At 40.1% G+C, this 16,985-nt stretch overlaps 1 protein-coding gene across 1 annotated transcript; it reads left to right on the top strand.

The window, feature by feature from the left end:
* Positions 1 to 11,058: 11,058 nt before the first annotated feature.
* Positions 11,059 to 16,951, top strand: ppa2 (inorganic pyrophosphatase 2). The gene is made up of 12 exons (XM_079812151.1): positions 11,059 to 11,320; positions 11,670 to 11,737; positions 12,300 to 12,338; positions 12,419 to 12,472; positions 12,699 to 12,818; positions 12,957 to 13,043; positions 13,402 to 13,528; positions 13,613 to 13,740; positions 13,830 to 13,918; positions 14,038 to 14,107; positions 14,200 to 14,239; positions 14,332 to 16,951. Exons 1-12 carry the CDS (start codon positions 11,146 to 11,148, stop codon positions 14,358 to 14,360), a joined length of 1,026 nt encoding a protein of 341 aa, XP_079668277.1. The 5' UTR covers positions 11,059 to 11,145; the 3' UTR covers positions 14,361 to 16,951.
* Positions 16,952 to 16,985: the final 34 nt, after the last annotated feature.

The raw sequence follows: 16,985 nt of genomic DNA, 5'->3' as shown, positions 1-16,985 counted from the left end.
ACGCACTTTCAGCCAATCAGCGATCAGCAGGGAGTCGCGACTCGCGCTCATTCATGACAGGTTTTCAGCGCGAAATTGTATCTGGATATCAAATGATCGCTATGCCAAAGTGGCATAAATATACAGTAAGTTATCTACAGTAATGAGTGGGAGAGGGATCCAACTCTCAAAACGTGGATTACACCTGTGACTCAAAGACTCTTTATACATATAACTAACTCCAAGAGGTTGAATGACTTGAATTGAAATCGAATAGGCTAGTAACTTATATGACTCCTGAGCATCATGGTGTGCACACTGGCCTGATCAGGACATCTGCACCTCTTAAAGCGTCTAGACTGCGCTCTACTCGTCCCAACAGCTGCTGAAAGAGGTTTGAATCAACGATTAATCCATTTTGACTGTGTTAAGTTCTGCGTTATGTTCTATAAATATGTACTTCACGAAAGACATAACGTTACTAGTTATATCTGAAGTTAAAGCACAGCACAAAAGTAAACGCATTCTTGTTGTGACGAAGGATGACTCCTTTTCAGGCAGATAAAACTGACTGTTTGAGAATCAGCCAATCAGAAGTGTCACTGCGCTCTGCGGCTCGCGGAGGCAGATCATCTTTAGTTTCAGTTTCGAGCCGCTTGGAAGAGATTGCTGACGTTAAAAGACTGTGCAGTGTTAATTCATAAATAATATAAGAAAGTTTCGCTGTACTTATTTACAAGTTTCTAGTATTGTGTGCGTGCAACTACCAGTAAGTATACTGAAGTTTGTTGTTAATTTTACCTCACTTTTACCTCAGTAATGTCGCGGCATGTTGCTGCTTATTGTCATACGGTAAAATGGCAGAGCATCGCACCGCTTTTGTGTTTAATTGTTGAGAACGATGTTTATTACTGGAAGTGTTGCTCTGCAAACCTTATGTGCCTTAATTTAAATAATTTCTGTTCCTGCACGATGTGTAACGTTGTTTAATTCAAGGAGTAACTCTGCAGTCTATAATTATTATACGTTCAGCTGAATTTTGGTATTATGTATATTGTTGCAATTAAGTGCAGTAAAGTAAGTAATCTTTGAATAGAGATATCATGTACTGATGCATTCTAAGTTTGTATTTTCTTAGTAATAATCATTTATTATAACACTGTATTCAAGTCATATATAACAAAACTATAACACAATTTTGATTCTGTTAGGCATGTAATAATTCTTTGTTATTTATCTTGAGTTTATATTTGTACTGATTTATGTCTGTATCTTTATTTCAGAACCACACACATATACTTTGAATCTTTATTCCAATAAACATCTGAACGGAACATTTTGTATGCATTCTAATCGATGCCCCCTGGTGGTCACAACCTTCCAAAGATCAGTCAAATTATACAGTCCTTAACAATCACCAAAACATATGGTCCTTCGAGCCGGATTACGTGTGGTCACCGTGGGATTGTTTAGAGATGTTCTCGGATCAGTATACACGCACAGAAGATGCTCGACCCCGCCGAGAGACCCGGCGACCAGCCTGGATGGAAGACTATGACATTCCCCCACAAGCATTGCAGCAGCCCTCTCGTTTACCTCAACAATCGGTTAGTCTGGCAGAGCAACAGCGGCCTTACGACAGCATGGTTAGATTCCCAGAGAGACACGCCAGGATGACGCCTCTCACACCACCACTGCTGTACGAGGACGGGAGTGTCAGTCGGGGAGCGGAAGGCGTCTATCCACGTCAGTTTGAGTATACAGAACCCCTCTTCCAGAGTACACCTGCCTCGGCCCGATTGAGGCCTGCCCAAGAAACAGCGCCTGAGGTCGTTGAAGCTCTTCATAAGCTGCAGGAAGATAATCTAAGGCTGCAGCAACAGGTAATGGATATGCACAGGCGACTTGAAGCCCGTACTTCCTTTCCAGACTTACCTGTACTGCGACAGACAGCCCTTTCTCCTTTACCTACAACAGCTCGCCCCCAACAGCAGTATAGCATAGAGCAGGATGGCGGCGTGTACCAAACCAAGCCAATCACGCCACTTGTGCAAGTTAGTGGTCACACTCTGCCTACGGATGATGATGACTGGCCACCACCACCACCTCCAGTAACAGACGTTTATCAGCCACTATCACAGGACCTTATGGCAGAGCTCATAACAGCACTGAGAGACATTAGGATGACACAACAAAAGGAGTCTCCCAGATATCCTGAACCCCATCATTCAGTACCCGGGGTACAGACACCAAAGTACTGTGTACCCTACACCCCAGAAAGATGTGAGTCGCTGCACGAAGAACTGCAACCCTCTCAGTACCATGAGGCAGTGTACCGCGGGCCTAAACCCACAATCCCTACATTCACCAAAGGGGATCCGAGAGAGTTTGCCAGACTTAAGGTTGCTCTGGAGAACCTACTGCCTGTTGATGCTACAGAGCGTTTTAAATACCAGATCCTGGTGGATCACCTGAAGTATGAGGAGGCACTTCTAATAGCGGACTCATATACAAACTCACTGCAGCCCTACACTGACACAATGACAAGCCTAATTGAGCATTATGGACAGCCTCACCAGCTAGCTCTCAAGAAAATAGCTGATCTAATGGAGGCCCCCAATATTTCACGGGGTGACTCCAGTGGGTTTAAGCGATTCGCCCTGAAAGTGAGAGCACTCGTGGCGATGTTAGACCAGCTTGGGGACATTGGAAAGACGGAGCTTCATTGTGGTTCACATGTGACACGGCTTATGTCTAAACTGCCACATGATATACGGGCCGAATTTAAGAGATTCCTGTACCCAATGCGTGTTACAATCCCAAGCCTATTGCACCTTTCTGACTGGCTTGACTACGAGCTGAAGATGCAGGAGACAGTGTATGAGCCTCTAACCAGTGAAGACAAGAGCAGAGCAGGACTTAGAACAGAGCGCCGCCGTGACACTAAGAGTGGTAAGAATACCAACATCATGCACACCACAGACCTACCCGAGGGCAAACTGACAGTAGAAAAGGCCTTATCTAGCACCAAGCAGCCAGAGAGGACAGCATACTGCCCTTACTGCTCGAACACGCAACACTTCCTAGATAAGTGTGCAAACTTTGCACAGCTTACAGTGGAACAGATAACAGCGTGGATTAAAACCAATAAGAGGTGCTGGCGATGTGGTCGCACACACCAGGCTGCACAGTGCCGCTTGAAAATGACATGTCATAAGTGTAAGGGAAGACACCTGCAAGCTTTGCATGAGGTGAATATAAAACCTGCAGCTGAGGATACATCCTGCCTTATCAGCACAACTAATGAAGTTCTGTATGTGGACAGGAGGGCTGGAGGCAGCCAAGTCCTACTAAAAGTGAGCAAAGTGCTGCTGCGCAACGGTGAACACACCTTGGAGACATATGCCATCCTTGATGATGGATCGGAGCGGACTATTCTCCTCCCTGCAGCAGCGCAGAGTCTTAAGCTTACTGGTGAACCAGAAAATCTGATCCTCAGAACTGTTCGGCAAGATATCAGAGTTCTGCACGGCACTGCCGTGTCTTTCTTCATCTCCCCAGTAGACCATCCAAAGAAGTCCTACAAGATACACAGAGCATTCACTGCTGATCAACTGGGTCTGGCTGAACACACTTACTCACTGAAGGCACTTCAGAGGAAGTACAAACATTTAAGAGGCCTCCCTCTCCAGACTATTAACAGAGTGCAACCCCTGTTGTTAATTGGGTCAGATTATACCCACTTAATCACTCCAGTGGAGCCGATACGTGTGGGACCCCATGGAGGACCAGCCGCAGTGAAGACAAAGTTGGGCTGGACAATTCAGGGGCCGATCAGGTATAGCAAGCATCAAACCACATCACAACAGTGTCTGCACATCTCCACCCTCTCACACCCTAACGAGCTTCTACAGAGTGTAGAGAGATTGTGGCAGCTGGATGTTCTGCCTTACAGGAGTGAAAAGCTTGTCACACGCTCCAGGCAGGATCAGGAAGCAGTCCGCCTGCTGGAGGCAAAGACCATACGAGTAGACGTTGATGGAATTCAGCGCTACGCTACTCCCCTCCTCAGGGTGAAGAACATGCCACTGCTTCAGGCACCTAAGGAGGCTGTGCTAGCTAATCTCCGCAGTACAGAGAGGCGTCTGCGGCGAGACCCTCAAAGAGCAGCAGCATACTGTGCAGAAATTGGAAAGCTGGAAAATGCGGGCTATGTAGTTAAAGTGTCAGAAGATGAGCTGAGCAAGGCAGCTGAATCCTGGTTCATCCCACATCACATGGTGAGCCATAACGGAAAGAACAGGATTGTGTTCAACTGTTCCTTCAAGTATAAGGGAAACGACCTCAATGAGCTGTTGTTGCCTGGGCCCACTTTAAGTTCCAGTCTACTGAGTGTGCTGCTGCGCTTCAGAGAACATGCGGTTGCTATCAGCAGTGATATCAAGGGCATGTTTCATCAGGTGAGGCTGCTCCCCAAAGACAAGCCCTTGCTTCGCTTCCTGTGGCGAAACCTGAATTCAGAGGAGCCACCCAGCATCTACACATGGCAAGTCCTTCCGTTTGGCACCACATGTAGCCCCTGCTGTGCAACTTATGCGCTGCAGAAACATGTGTTTGACCATAGTCAGCCAGGTGATGATGTTCGAGTGTCGATAGAACGATCCTTTTATGTGGATAACTGTCTGCAAAGCCTCCCATCTATTGAAGAAGCCCGTCACCTGGTCGACAAACTGACCTCAATGTTGGCAACTGGTGGATTTGAGTTACGCCAATGGGCCAGTAACACCCCTGAGGTCATCAGCCATCTGCCCAAAGAAGCAAGATCTGAAAGCAGTGAGTTGTGGCTGAACGAGTCAGGTACTGACCCACAGGAGCTGGCCCTAGGACTCCGCTGGCTTTGCAATTCAGACACTTTAAGGTATAAATACCGTATGCTGGACCAACCTACACCCACCATGCGAAACATATACAGAGTCCTGGCACGCCTGTTTGACCCTCTGGGATTTATAGTCCCCTTCACTACACGGGCCAAGGTCTTGGTGCAGCACTTGTGGGACAAACAGAGAAGCTGGGATGACCCTTCACTGCCTGAAGATGTGCTGCAGCCATGGCTGATGTGGGAGGAAGAATTGCAGTATCTCTCCCAGATTCTACTGCCTCGATGCTATGTGAGCCCTGAGATGAACACTTCAAACCTCCAGAGAGACTTACACATCTTTGCTGATGCATCAGAGAAGGCATACGGCTCAGTGGCCTATCTGCGTACGGAGAGTTCACATGGCCGTGTGGAAGTGTCATTCCTGCATGCTAGATCCAGAGTGGCCCCGAAGAAGCAGCAATCAGTACCAAGACTAGAATTGTGTGCTGCCCTGACAGCTGCACAGCTAGCTGCACTACTTCAAAGAGAGCTGACTGTGCACATCCGCAATGTTATATGTTGGACTGACTCCACAACTGTACTTACATGGCTTCAGTCCGACTCCTGTCGGTACAAGGTATTCGTGGGAACACGAATAGCTGAAATCCAGGAGCTGACTGATGACCGGACCTGGAGATATGTGGATTCTGCCAACAACCCAGCCGATGACATAACGCGGGGAAAAACACTGCTGGAACTGGCTGGTAAGAACAGATGGAGTCAGGGCCCTTCCTTCTTACAACAGTCGCCTGAAGTCTGGCCTACACAGCCTGTCACAGAGGTGACTGATAATCCTGCTGAGCTGCGAAAACCCACTATCTGCTGTCTCACTACAAGTACACAGATTTCTCTGCTACCAAATGCTGATCAGTTTACCTCGTTCCGAGCGCTGATAGAAGCGGTTACACAATCTAGCTCTGTGTCATCGGTGAGTCCGGTCAGTCTTTCTGCAGATGACTACCAAGAAGCAGAGAGAGAAGTACTGAGACGAGCCCAGCAGGACAGCTTTGCTGAGGAATTCCGTCTCTTGAGTACTGGTAAGCCAGTAGCTGCCACCAGTAGGCTGATTTCCCTAGCACCAGAGTATGACAAGACCATGAGACTCATCCGGGTTGGAGGAAGGCTCCGCCGCAGCGACCAGTTAGAACCAGATTCTATTCACCCAGTAGTCCTGGACCATCGGCATAAAGTGACCCAGCTCATCATTCAGGACATGGACAAGAGCCTTCACCATCCAGGATCAGAGCGCCTTTTTGCAGAACTACGTCGAAAATATTGGATTCTGCATGGCCGTGAAGCTGTAAAGCGCCATCAGCGCTCCTGTCCGGACTGCCAGAGATGGAGAGCCTCTCCAGTAGTGCCCAAGATGTCAGATCTCCCACAGTCTAGACTACAGCTGCTGAAGCCCCCGTTCTTCTCTACGGGCATGGACTGTTTCGGGCCTTTCACAGTGAAGGTTGGCCGTCGCCATGAGAAGAGATGGGGCATACTATTTAAATGTCTGACGACGCGTGCTGTGTATGTGGATGTTCTGTCCAGCATGGATTCAGATTCCTTTTTGATGGCCCTCCGCCGTTTTATAGCACGAAGGGGTAAACCAGCAGAGCTCTGGTCCGACCAGGGCACTAATTTTAAGGGAGGTGAAAGAGAACTCCAGGAGGCCTTCAGGTCATTACACCCCACACTCCAAACTCAACTGGCTAAACACCAGATTAGGTTTCAGTTTAACCCCCCAAGCGCACCACACTTTGGAGGAGTCTGGGAAAGGGAGGTGAGGTCTGTTAAAGCTGCACTGTATGCCACCATCCAATCACAGACTGTCCCTGAAGAGGTGCTGCAGACGGTACTTATTGAAGTGGAAGGGATCTTAAATTCAAAGCCACTGGGTTACGTATCAACAGACGTGGCTGATGCTGACCCAGTAACCCCCAACTTGCTCCTCATGGGGCGGCTAGACCCCTCTTTACCACAGGCTGTGTATGCTGAGTCTGAGCTTTTGAGTCGCCGCCGTTGGAGACATACTCAGGTGCTGGCTGACCAGTTTTGGTCCCACTTTATTCGACACTACCTCCCGACTCTTCAGACTCGCTCTAAGTGGCACAAGGACCCTGCTCAGCTGCAAACTGGAACCATAGTGATGGTGGTGGACCCACAGCTGCCCAGAGCACAGTGGCCTTTAGGTCATGTCACGGAGGTTATTCCAGGAACCGATGGGAGAGTCAGGACTGCAGTAGTCAAAGTCAAGGACAAAATCTACACGAGGCCTGTCGCTCGCCTTGTAGCTCTGCCTGCCATACCTGACACTGATACAGTCAGTCCTTCTTAGAGTGGCAAATATGGTGTAACAAATTTGGGGGCGGCTGTGACGAAGGATGACTCCTTTTCAGGCAGATAAAACTGACTGTTTGAGAATCAGCCAATCAGAAGTGTCACTGCGCTCTGCGGCTCGCGGAGGCAGATCATCTTTAGTTTCAGTTTCGAGCCGCTTGGAAGAGATTGCTGACGTTAAAAGACTGTGCAGTGTTAATTCATAAATAATATAAGAAAGTTTCGCTGTACTTATTTACAAGTTTCTAGTATTGTGTGCGTGCAACTACCAGTAAGTATACTGAAGTTTGTTGTTAATTTTACCTCACTTTTACCTCAGTAATGTCGCGGCATGTTGCTGCTTATTGTCATACGGTAAAATGGCAGAGCATCGCACCGCTTTTGTGTTTAATTGTTGAGAACGATGTTTATTACTGGAAGTGTTGCTCTGCAAACCTTATGTGCCTTAATTTAAATAATTTCTGTTCCTGCACGATGTGTAACGTTGTTTAATTCAAGGAGTAACTCTGCAGTCTATAATTATTATACGTTCAGCTGAATTTTGGTATTATGTATATTGTTGCAATTAAGTGCAGTAAAGTAAGTAATCTTTGAATAGAGATATCATGTACTGATGCATTCTAAGTTTGTATTTTCTTAGTAATAATCATTTATTATAACACTGTATTCAAGTCATATATAACAAAACTATAACACAATTTTGATTCTGTTAGGCATGTAATAATTCTTTGTTATTTATCTTGAGTTTATATTTGTACTGATTTATGTCTGTATCTTTATTTCAGAACCACACACATATACTTTGAATCTTTATTCCAATAAACATCTGAACGGAACATTTTGTATGCATTCTAATCGATGCCCCCTGGTGGTCACAACCTTCCAAAGATCAGTCAAATTATACAGTCCTTAACAATCACCAAAACACTTGTTGTTAATTTTTTGTTGTAGGAATATTGTTCAGCATCAGTGAATGACACATTTTGGCTGTGGTGTGTGCAGTAATGTGTGCGAAATGCCCGCTAATTACATTGTTTATTCTGATTATATTGGGCACTTTTTGCACTTAAATTAGTTTATTCTTACTGTTGACATTTGAAAATGATGCATGTGTTTTTCCATGTCATGCATGACTGTTTTTGAATGCCCTGTTTTGATCCATTTTCCTGGGATTTATTTTTTATGTTTTAAGGAGATAAAATGGTGCTAATCAGCCTTGATTGACATGGCAATAAAATTATATCAAATTATTTTGGCAGTTCAAATTTTGGATGTTTTTTTCTTGAATTGGGTGGGTTTTAGTGAGCTTTTGGGCTTGGAATCGTCGACCCAATCAGTCAACACTGTCTGAAATTTAAGCAGGAGCGCTAAAAGAAAATGTAAAAGAGAAAAGGAATTGAAATTAGTCGACATTATGAAACATATTCCAAAAATAGCCACAATTTCACATTGTAGCATTTTAGGAATAAAAAATCTCTGGTTTTAGGTTAAGGCTTCCCTAGCTGTCTGCTTTATTTCACTGTTGCAGTCAAAATATAGGTTGATTGGCTATATTGAAACATTTAATAATTACTCTGTAGCAGCCACTAAGTTCTGTGAAAGATTAATTGTAAAAAGTTATGTTAAACATTAGTGCATCATTAGTGTTCTGTCTCTTGAATGCACTTCATGCTGAGGCTACATACATCTCCACTGAGCATTGCAGAAGCCTGATTTGTTAGTATAGAAGTATAGGCTATATGCTCTTGCTGATAGCGACTTTGCGATTGTTGCTTTGGGGCAGGGGCAGGGGGGCCCTTGAGTCTTGTTGCCCAGGACACAGGAAATTGTTAATCCGGCCCTGATTAAATATGACATAAAACACAACCCAGTCTCTTTTTGTTAAATGTCAGTTTATGTGTGATCATTAATAGCAATTATAAAAGTAAGTAAAAGGTATAAGAAGCTATACAATAAATAAAGCAATTCAGTCAAAGTCAGCGCTAGGAGACTACAACGGTAAAGTTTAATAGCATAAAAATATAAAGTTATGAAACTTCACTTTGCCCTCAGACAAAACGATCTGTCTGGGAACAAATTATAGATTAATGAGAGCAAATATCAGCCGTTAGATCTACACAAGACCAGACGAATCATATCTTATGTTTAACCACTACAGAGACATCAGAGCCAGCGGCAGACGGCAGAAGGACTGTCCGAGAAAAGGCGCCTCTCGGTGGGGTTCATGAGCGATTGAGCGCCGCTGAACCACTGGAGCTCACAACTCCGAAAACGGCAAATCAAATTTTTAAAAAGGCGCTCTCTAAACAACTACATTCTCGCCTGAAAAGGACTTAAAACTATATTTTGTAAAACATTAACACTACCAGAGGGCTCTCGCTAAGACCCATTCGTTTAGCCACCAAAGGGCCAAGCTGGTATCAGACTTTTGCCGAATCCAGTCGGTAAGACAGCGATAACATCTTTTTTAGATATGAAGGCTTTGAGTGTTGTTCTTTGCTCGGGTTTTAACGAAAAGGAAAAGTTTAAATCGCTTAAAACAGACGCGATAGCTGATTGAGTGATGCTGGAACGAGTGATGGAACGAGTGATGCTCCACGGCGGCAAATCTGCTAACGTCGCTGCGCTGTCGTCATCGTCTAAAGCCCGCCCCAATGTTTCTAATTGGTGCCGCGATTTCTAGGGATTAGAAATGGGTTTGAATGGGGTCTTTGCCAGACTACTTGCAGAGCAAATCTAAATTTGCCGGAAGTTGTCTGGGTTTTCCCAGGCTAGTCAGACCCAGAGCCATAGAGAGATGGCTCTCTCTATGGCTCTGGTCAGACCCTGTTCAGAATTTAACATCTAGGAATAAAATTCCTGCTCACATGGGGATTGTGGAAAAATTAAATTGCAGATGTGTTGAAAAAAATATGAAAAAGAGGCTTTAAAGCTAAAATGAAGGGGTTAATTAAAAGATAATTAAGAAGAGATGGACTATTGAAGGACACAGGAAGGAAAGGGAATAGACTTATTTGAATTAAATAATGAAGTAGGAAATGTGAGAGAAGTTTGTCTAAAGAAGGGATGACACAACAATTTCACGACTTCATATTGGACGAAGTCAGCTTTGAATCAATCATTGTTTTATTTGGTAAATATATTGTGCAGCAAATGTGGATTATCATATGTAAGAATAAAATGATTAACATTAAAGAACTTAACTGAACAATAATTCAAAAGTAACCACATCTTTATTAGAATATCTTAAAGAATTTAGAATTTTTGTTTTTCTTTCCTTTCTTTCCTTCTACTACAACGCTTCATTTTCCAGCCGGTAGGTGGTGAGCTGTCAACCGCCATTAAATCAAAAAGAAGAATAACAGGAAACAGGAACACACAACTTCAGCATAAAAGTCCCATAGATATGTAAAAGTCCAGGGACAGATGCAGGTTACAGCCTATTTTTTTTTTTTTTTTTTTACAGTCTATGGTTACAGCAATATTTAAATCAATACAAATAACCAAAAAAATGCATCAAAAACTGATACCCGTCCTCATAAGCACTATACTGGACCCAAACGACTTTTATTGAATTGACAAAAAATAGCGTATATCAAATAATTTTATATATATATCACATTCATAACCATTTTTTAAATTAAAAAATCCCAATAGAACAACATTAAAATTAAGATACAAAGCATACGAACAATTAACCTAAATAGGCCTACTTTCCTCTTAAAGCTATTGTCACTGTTGCCCATAAGTTACTTGCTGATGCTTTGGCTATATGGGCTAGACTCACTGGGCTGTCCCTTTGTGTAAATTACGGTCATCTGACGATAGGTGGCAGTATGAAATAACTAAACGAGATTGTGTGACGCGTAAACGTCTGAGACATTCACACGCAATCAGGAACTAATATGTCAATGTAAATAATGCGTTCCGTTATTTATACTGCTGCGAAGTTTTCTGCTGCCTTTCTATATTCACAGTCCTCTCGGAAAAGCAAGTCTTTCGTTTCAGCTGCTTCCATTCATTTGAGAAAAATGGTGCATTACCTAACAGAGCAGAGAGGACGACCAAACTCAACGGACTACAGGATTTATTTAAGTAAGTCTGCCCTTCTGATCTTTAAGTGTTATTCATTAAAAAAAGAGAACTATAAGCCCTTCAAACCTCTCAAATAAAACGATAGTTGCTGACACAACATGTTACCTCGCTGCTTAAGTGAAAGACGTAACATGCACGCATTCCCGGTTACACTCACTGAATTGAAAACCAAACTATTTAGTTTCCTTTTTTGTGCACTTTATGTATTCCTACATCTCGTCTAGCATCTTTGTATTGATAACTATGAGAGCGAGAGATGAGAACATAATTGAAACAAAACCAGAGTCTGATACCTTGAGAGAAATTGATTTTGGACTACTCGATTTAAATTGTAACATTTGCTTTGCAGAAACTTCAGATGGAAAATACATTTCCCCTTTCCACGACATTCCTCTGTATGTTGCTGATGATGAACAGGTTGGTATAATGGATGTGTAGGTGAGAGCAGGGCACAACTTAACGCAGGGTGTGCATTTTTAATTATTAAAAATGCCATTATTTTATTTGAACAAGTTAATAACTGTATTTTATTGACAAAATATTTTAGTTTGTCTTGGATATTTTTTTGATTATATCAGATAACATTTTAAGCTATCATTTGGTCATGTTACAATGTACCCCTAACATGTTACAATGTACCCCACATATGGGGCATGTTGTCACATTTCACTTCCATTTTTTCAGGGTAAATCAAGAAAAAAAGTATACTTTGTATTAATAAAAAAAATAAAAAAAAACCCCACATAATTGTACTAGACATGTGTGCAATTAATGTGGGGAAAAAATACTCTGAACCACAAGTTAATTTACACAAACTGAGAAAGTCAAAAAGTGTTCTCCTACTTCAAATCAGTGCTATCAGGTCAGGTGATAATACATAAATAATAAATTAATCCAAATAACCTAACTGACATCAAGATAACTAGTACAATTCTTACTCAGTCTATTTTCTAATGTCATTATGTTTCTTACTTATCAGGAATGTGGCGTCCCACCAAAGAAATTTAAAACAAATGAGGTAAGCATCATCAATCTATGCATTTTGGGACATTATTGTCACAAAATAGAGGGTAATAATGTTTTTTTTGTCTTTAACAGATCCTGTTTAATATGGTCGTAGAAGTTCCTCGTTGGTCAAATGCCAAGATGGAGGAAAGTATATTTTTCTATATTAAAAACTATAAAAAAAAGTGTCCCCCACCCCCCTTTATTGAACGAACATTGAAGGTAACACCTGAATTAGATTAATAGAACCTTTTAGTCGGAAAAAAAAATCTTTTAAATGCTGTATGTTCTGGTATTGTGCTTAAGTGCAATACAATGCTATTTTGAGCACAGAATCTTTAAAAACACACTATATAATTTCCTTTACCCACAGATAGCAACAAAGGAACCATTAAACCCGATCAAGCAAGATATGAAGAAAGGCAAGCTACGATATGTAGCTAACATTTTTCCACACAAAGGTTACATTTGGAACTATGGTGCACTTCCACAGGTGATCGTTTTGATTATGGCTATGAATTTCCAAAAGATCTGGCTGCATTTTATTTGAAAAATGCATTTGTGTGTTACTAATCCTCTATCACATTTTAATATAAATATAATACCTTTTTTTCTTTACCAATATATGAAGACATGGGAAGATCCCAACCACACTGACAAGGAAACCACGTGCTGTGGAGACAATGACCCCATAGATGTGTGTGAGATCGGCTCCAAGGTGGATGGAACGGCATAGTTTATAGAGTGTCTTGCAAAAGCATTTAAGCAGTTTTGTAGTTCACAAAGTTACAAATCCTAGATTTAATGTTTTGCTTTTAGTTCAAAACACTGAAACCTTAAATTAGATTTTTTTTTTCTTGAATGGCTTTTCAGTCAATCCCCATTAATATAATATTTTGTATATATTTTGATGATTTTTCTGTAGCTTGTGACACTGTAGGTGGTATTTTTGGCCCATTATTCCGTGTATTTTGGTGTTTTATTATGTAGCATAATAGATTCTTCTTTCTTTTCCATCACATATTGGTTATGGGTCTGATTACTTTAGTAACCCACTGTAAATCTCTGTGTCACAGGTGTGTGTAACAGGGCAGGTGATTCAGGTTAAAGTTCTTGGAATTCTGGCTTTGATAGATGAAGGAGAGACTGACTGGAAGGTAATAGCCATCAATATAGAGGACCCAGATGCATCGAGCCTTAACAGTGAGTATATTTTTACACATCTATGGGGTTATTGTATTATCTACTTTTATAACTGAGTAATCTCAATAAGTATATCATTAACAGGTATTGAGGATGTGAGAAAGATTAAGCCTGGTCATCTTGAGGCTACGGTGGATTGGTTTAAAAAATATAAAGTGCCAGATGGAAAGCCTGAGAACCAGTTTGCATTCAATGGACAGTTTAAGGACAAGGTAGCGTATCATGGTAGACTGCTGATGGAGAAGTGTTAATCCATTTAATGATCAATCATCTAATGTTGTTGTTGTTAATATAATGTTAGGACTTTGCTATAGAAGTCATCAAATCAACCCACAGCTACTGGAAAGCATTAGTGATGAGAAAAAAGATGAAAGGTGATGAAATTGTTTGGTGAGTATGAGATTACTGTATAATTTTTTTTATATCAGATTTATTAAATGACAATAGTCATTTTGATGACTGTAATTGTAATAAATTATGTTTTAATTTACTTTGATCTTTCATTTTAGTCAAAACTCCTCCTTGTGCGATAGTCCATTCAAATGCAGTGATGCAGAGGCCAGTGCTGTGGTTCATACCGTGAGTATTCATGTTCTTTAATATTGGCTAATTTCTGACATATTTTTGCTGTGTTTGAGAATACACAAGACACAGCACTTTTGCTTTTGTAGGCTGCAGAATATGGGGAACCCCTCCCAGTATCTTCTGAAGGTAAAATTGTATTTATTACTTTTTAATCATTTTTTTTTTTTTTTTTTTTTTTTACAAATTATAACTCTAACTCATTGCTTTTCATTTTGCAGTGGACAAATGGCACTTCTTTGCAAAGTAAAAGATCATTCACACTTTGTAGAGTAATCTCACAAGAAGGTAGAAAAGGCCAGATGATGCTATTACATGGGTTCATTAATATCCATGGTACAAAGATTTTTATTTTTCATTAATGTTTTATTTTTAAAACATGGCTTTATTTATTAGCACAAGGCACACACTTGTCATTTGTTTGTTTTCATATATAGGATGAAATGAGTAAGTCATTTGTCTTATCAATCATTTCTAAGTATTTTTGCAGTAACATTGTTTGACATGTTTCTGTACTTAATTACTGTTATTTACATATGTAAAAATACATGCGTTTTCGTGCCAAAGCTCATGTTACCTTTCATACTTTAAAGGTTAAATTGTTAACAAATTTCTACAACATGAGTTTTTTCCCCTCATCCTATATATATGATGAGCCTCTTAAATTATTTCTTTTTCTTTTCTTAAATTTCTGTTTATTTACTTGGACACTTTTTGTTAGCGTTTGGTGTGCCTGGTTGCAACAAACCCTCTGGTTTAATGTCTGCAGTTCTTCTCAGTAAAAAAATTTAACCGTACCATTCTCCCTGCGTAAAATATGCTAATGTGTGTTTCTGGGTGTTTCTGGGAGTTGATAGCAATTCATTTTAAGATATTGTGGGAGAGTTGGAGGTTTTTTTTTATTGGTTGCGTCAACTTTACAAACAAAGTACATGGTCAAATCCCTGAATATAACATCTTGTTTAGCCTCTGGTTGAGCATAACCAGCAACTAAATAGAAGGATCAAGAGAGAGTTGGAGTTACCGTATGAATAGAATTTACACTTCCAAGGCTCTGCCCTTAGGAGTGAGTAGGGGATGCTCACTTCCGATTGGACTATGCACTACCAGTATATTGGATCCATCTGTTTTTTTTTTTTACTCAGTTGTTACTCAAACAACAAAAGACAAAGAAATCACTTGCTACTCTTGACTGAATAACTTTTGTAACTTTAATAAGGATGAATTTTTTAATTTATACAGTGAAGATTATATGCAGTGTTTTTACATTTGATTATTTTATTAAATTGCTGTTAGACCTACCCCCCCAAAAAACTGAAAAGCATTATTTATTTTATTTGTATCTTTGCTCTATTGTATTTATTTGTGCTTTTCCATGTAGATTTTATTTGACAGCATTCCTTTTTTTCCCTGAACACAGCACATACTGAACCGTATTGAAACCGTGATCCTAAAACCTTGATATAAACCGACCCGTTAGTAATGTAAACTGTTACACAACTAGTATTTTCTTAGTGAAATGGAATATTGAATGAGAAAAATAGAGGGTGTGGCTTGTTTTTTTTCCCTCTGAAAGTTGCAGCATCAGAATCAAGGACTAGAACTTCACCAGTCTTTTCTGTTTTCTGTCTTTTCATTGAAAATATATTTACAAAATACAACTGTAATTTAAACCGTATATCTTTCAATAGTAATACAAAAATAATTCTAAATGCATACTTTCTCAAAGCACTAAAAGAAGAATGGTGTCTCATTGATTATAATTTAAGTTCTATATCAGCTATTGCGAAAACAAACATGTTTTGTCTAAAACAGGCATTCATCTCTTTAGACTTTGTTTAGATCTGTTAACGATATAAAATAATACAAAGCAATGAATAATTATAAAATCCAAATGTTGTAGGAATAAAACATGAAAACGTCAAGGGGTTAGAACTTTTCTAGGGATAATATTTGTACTATTTGCAAATTATAAATAATACATTTTATATTTTTAAGTATTTAATTACTAAAGAAGTCGAAATTAATAAACATTGTACAATTTACTGTAAATGCTTGAAATAAATATACATTTTATTAAAAAACCCACATTTCAGCAATATTAGGAATGGTAACAAATCATAACAAATAGTTTTCAAATAAACTGCATTCAGTTCTTCAGTACAATACAATACTTACAGTATTCAAAGCCATTCTTAATTCAATGTTTTAAGCATTACAAACAAGGAGCAATACAAAAAAGGCAGAAAATAGCACATTTAAAACTTTAGTGTCTAATGGCAAAATGCAAACGTGTACATAAACTGCTAGCTTAATGTAAAAGTTGTGCACCCCAATTCATTAGTTGAAGTCAGAAATTCATTCAAGTAAAGTTGACTCCACTCAGAAATACTCCGAAGCATCTTCAAGTATGGCTATTCTTGTCATTCACTAAATTTTAACCACCCATTTCACTTGCTTCATACACAACCTGCTACTCAAGCTGGCTCCTGCACACTGAAATTTAACATCTAATTTAAACTACAGAACTGGAAACTTCTTCCTTAATTAGTCAGTACATCAAATTGTACATCAAATTGATTTCTAATTGAAAATATGTAAACGTTGCTGTTGTATGCCAAAAAAAAAAAAGGTAACCCGAATACCAAAAGGACAAAGGTTTTGGAACAGAATCTATGATTATTATTATTGTGTAGGGTGATTGGTACTTTAAACATACATGGAAATCAACCTTCGTACATAACATGGACTTAGAATTAAGAAGAATGGACTTCTGCAATGCAATTATGTGGTATATACAACATGGCATAATCTATTTAATAAATGTACAATATTCTACCCATTTTGAATTTACATCTTTTTTTTTCTTTCTTTT

This window comes from Gobio gobio (genome assembly GCF_949357685.1).
Source record: "Gobio gobio genome assembly, chromosome: 3".
NCBI classification, from domain to species: Eukaryota; Metazoa; Chordata; class Actinopteri; order Cypriniformes; family Gobionidae; genus Gobio; species Gobio gobio.
The sequence above is the reverse complement of the archived record's forward strand: the minus strand, read 5'-3'. Positions and strand labels throughout refer to the sequence as shown.

Bases quoted from the DNA above. Each gene is read 5' to 3' on its own strand.
- ppa2 (XM_079812151.1), top strand. From the start codon at position 11,146: ATGCGTTCCGTTATTTATACTGCTGCGAAGTTTTCTGCTGCCTTTCTA. The intron at 11,738-12,299 runs GTTGGTATAATG...CTTACTTATCAG, and splicing joins ATGTTGCTGATGATGAACAG to GAATGTGGCGTCCCACCAAA. The intron at 14,240-14,331 runs GTAAAATTGTAT...TTCATTTTGCAG, and splicing joins CCTCCCAGTATCTTCTGAAG to TGGACAAATGGCACTTCTTT.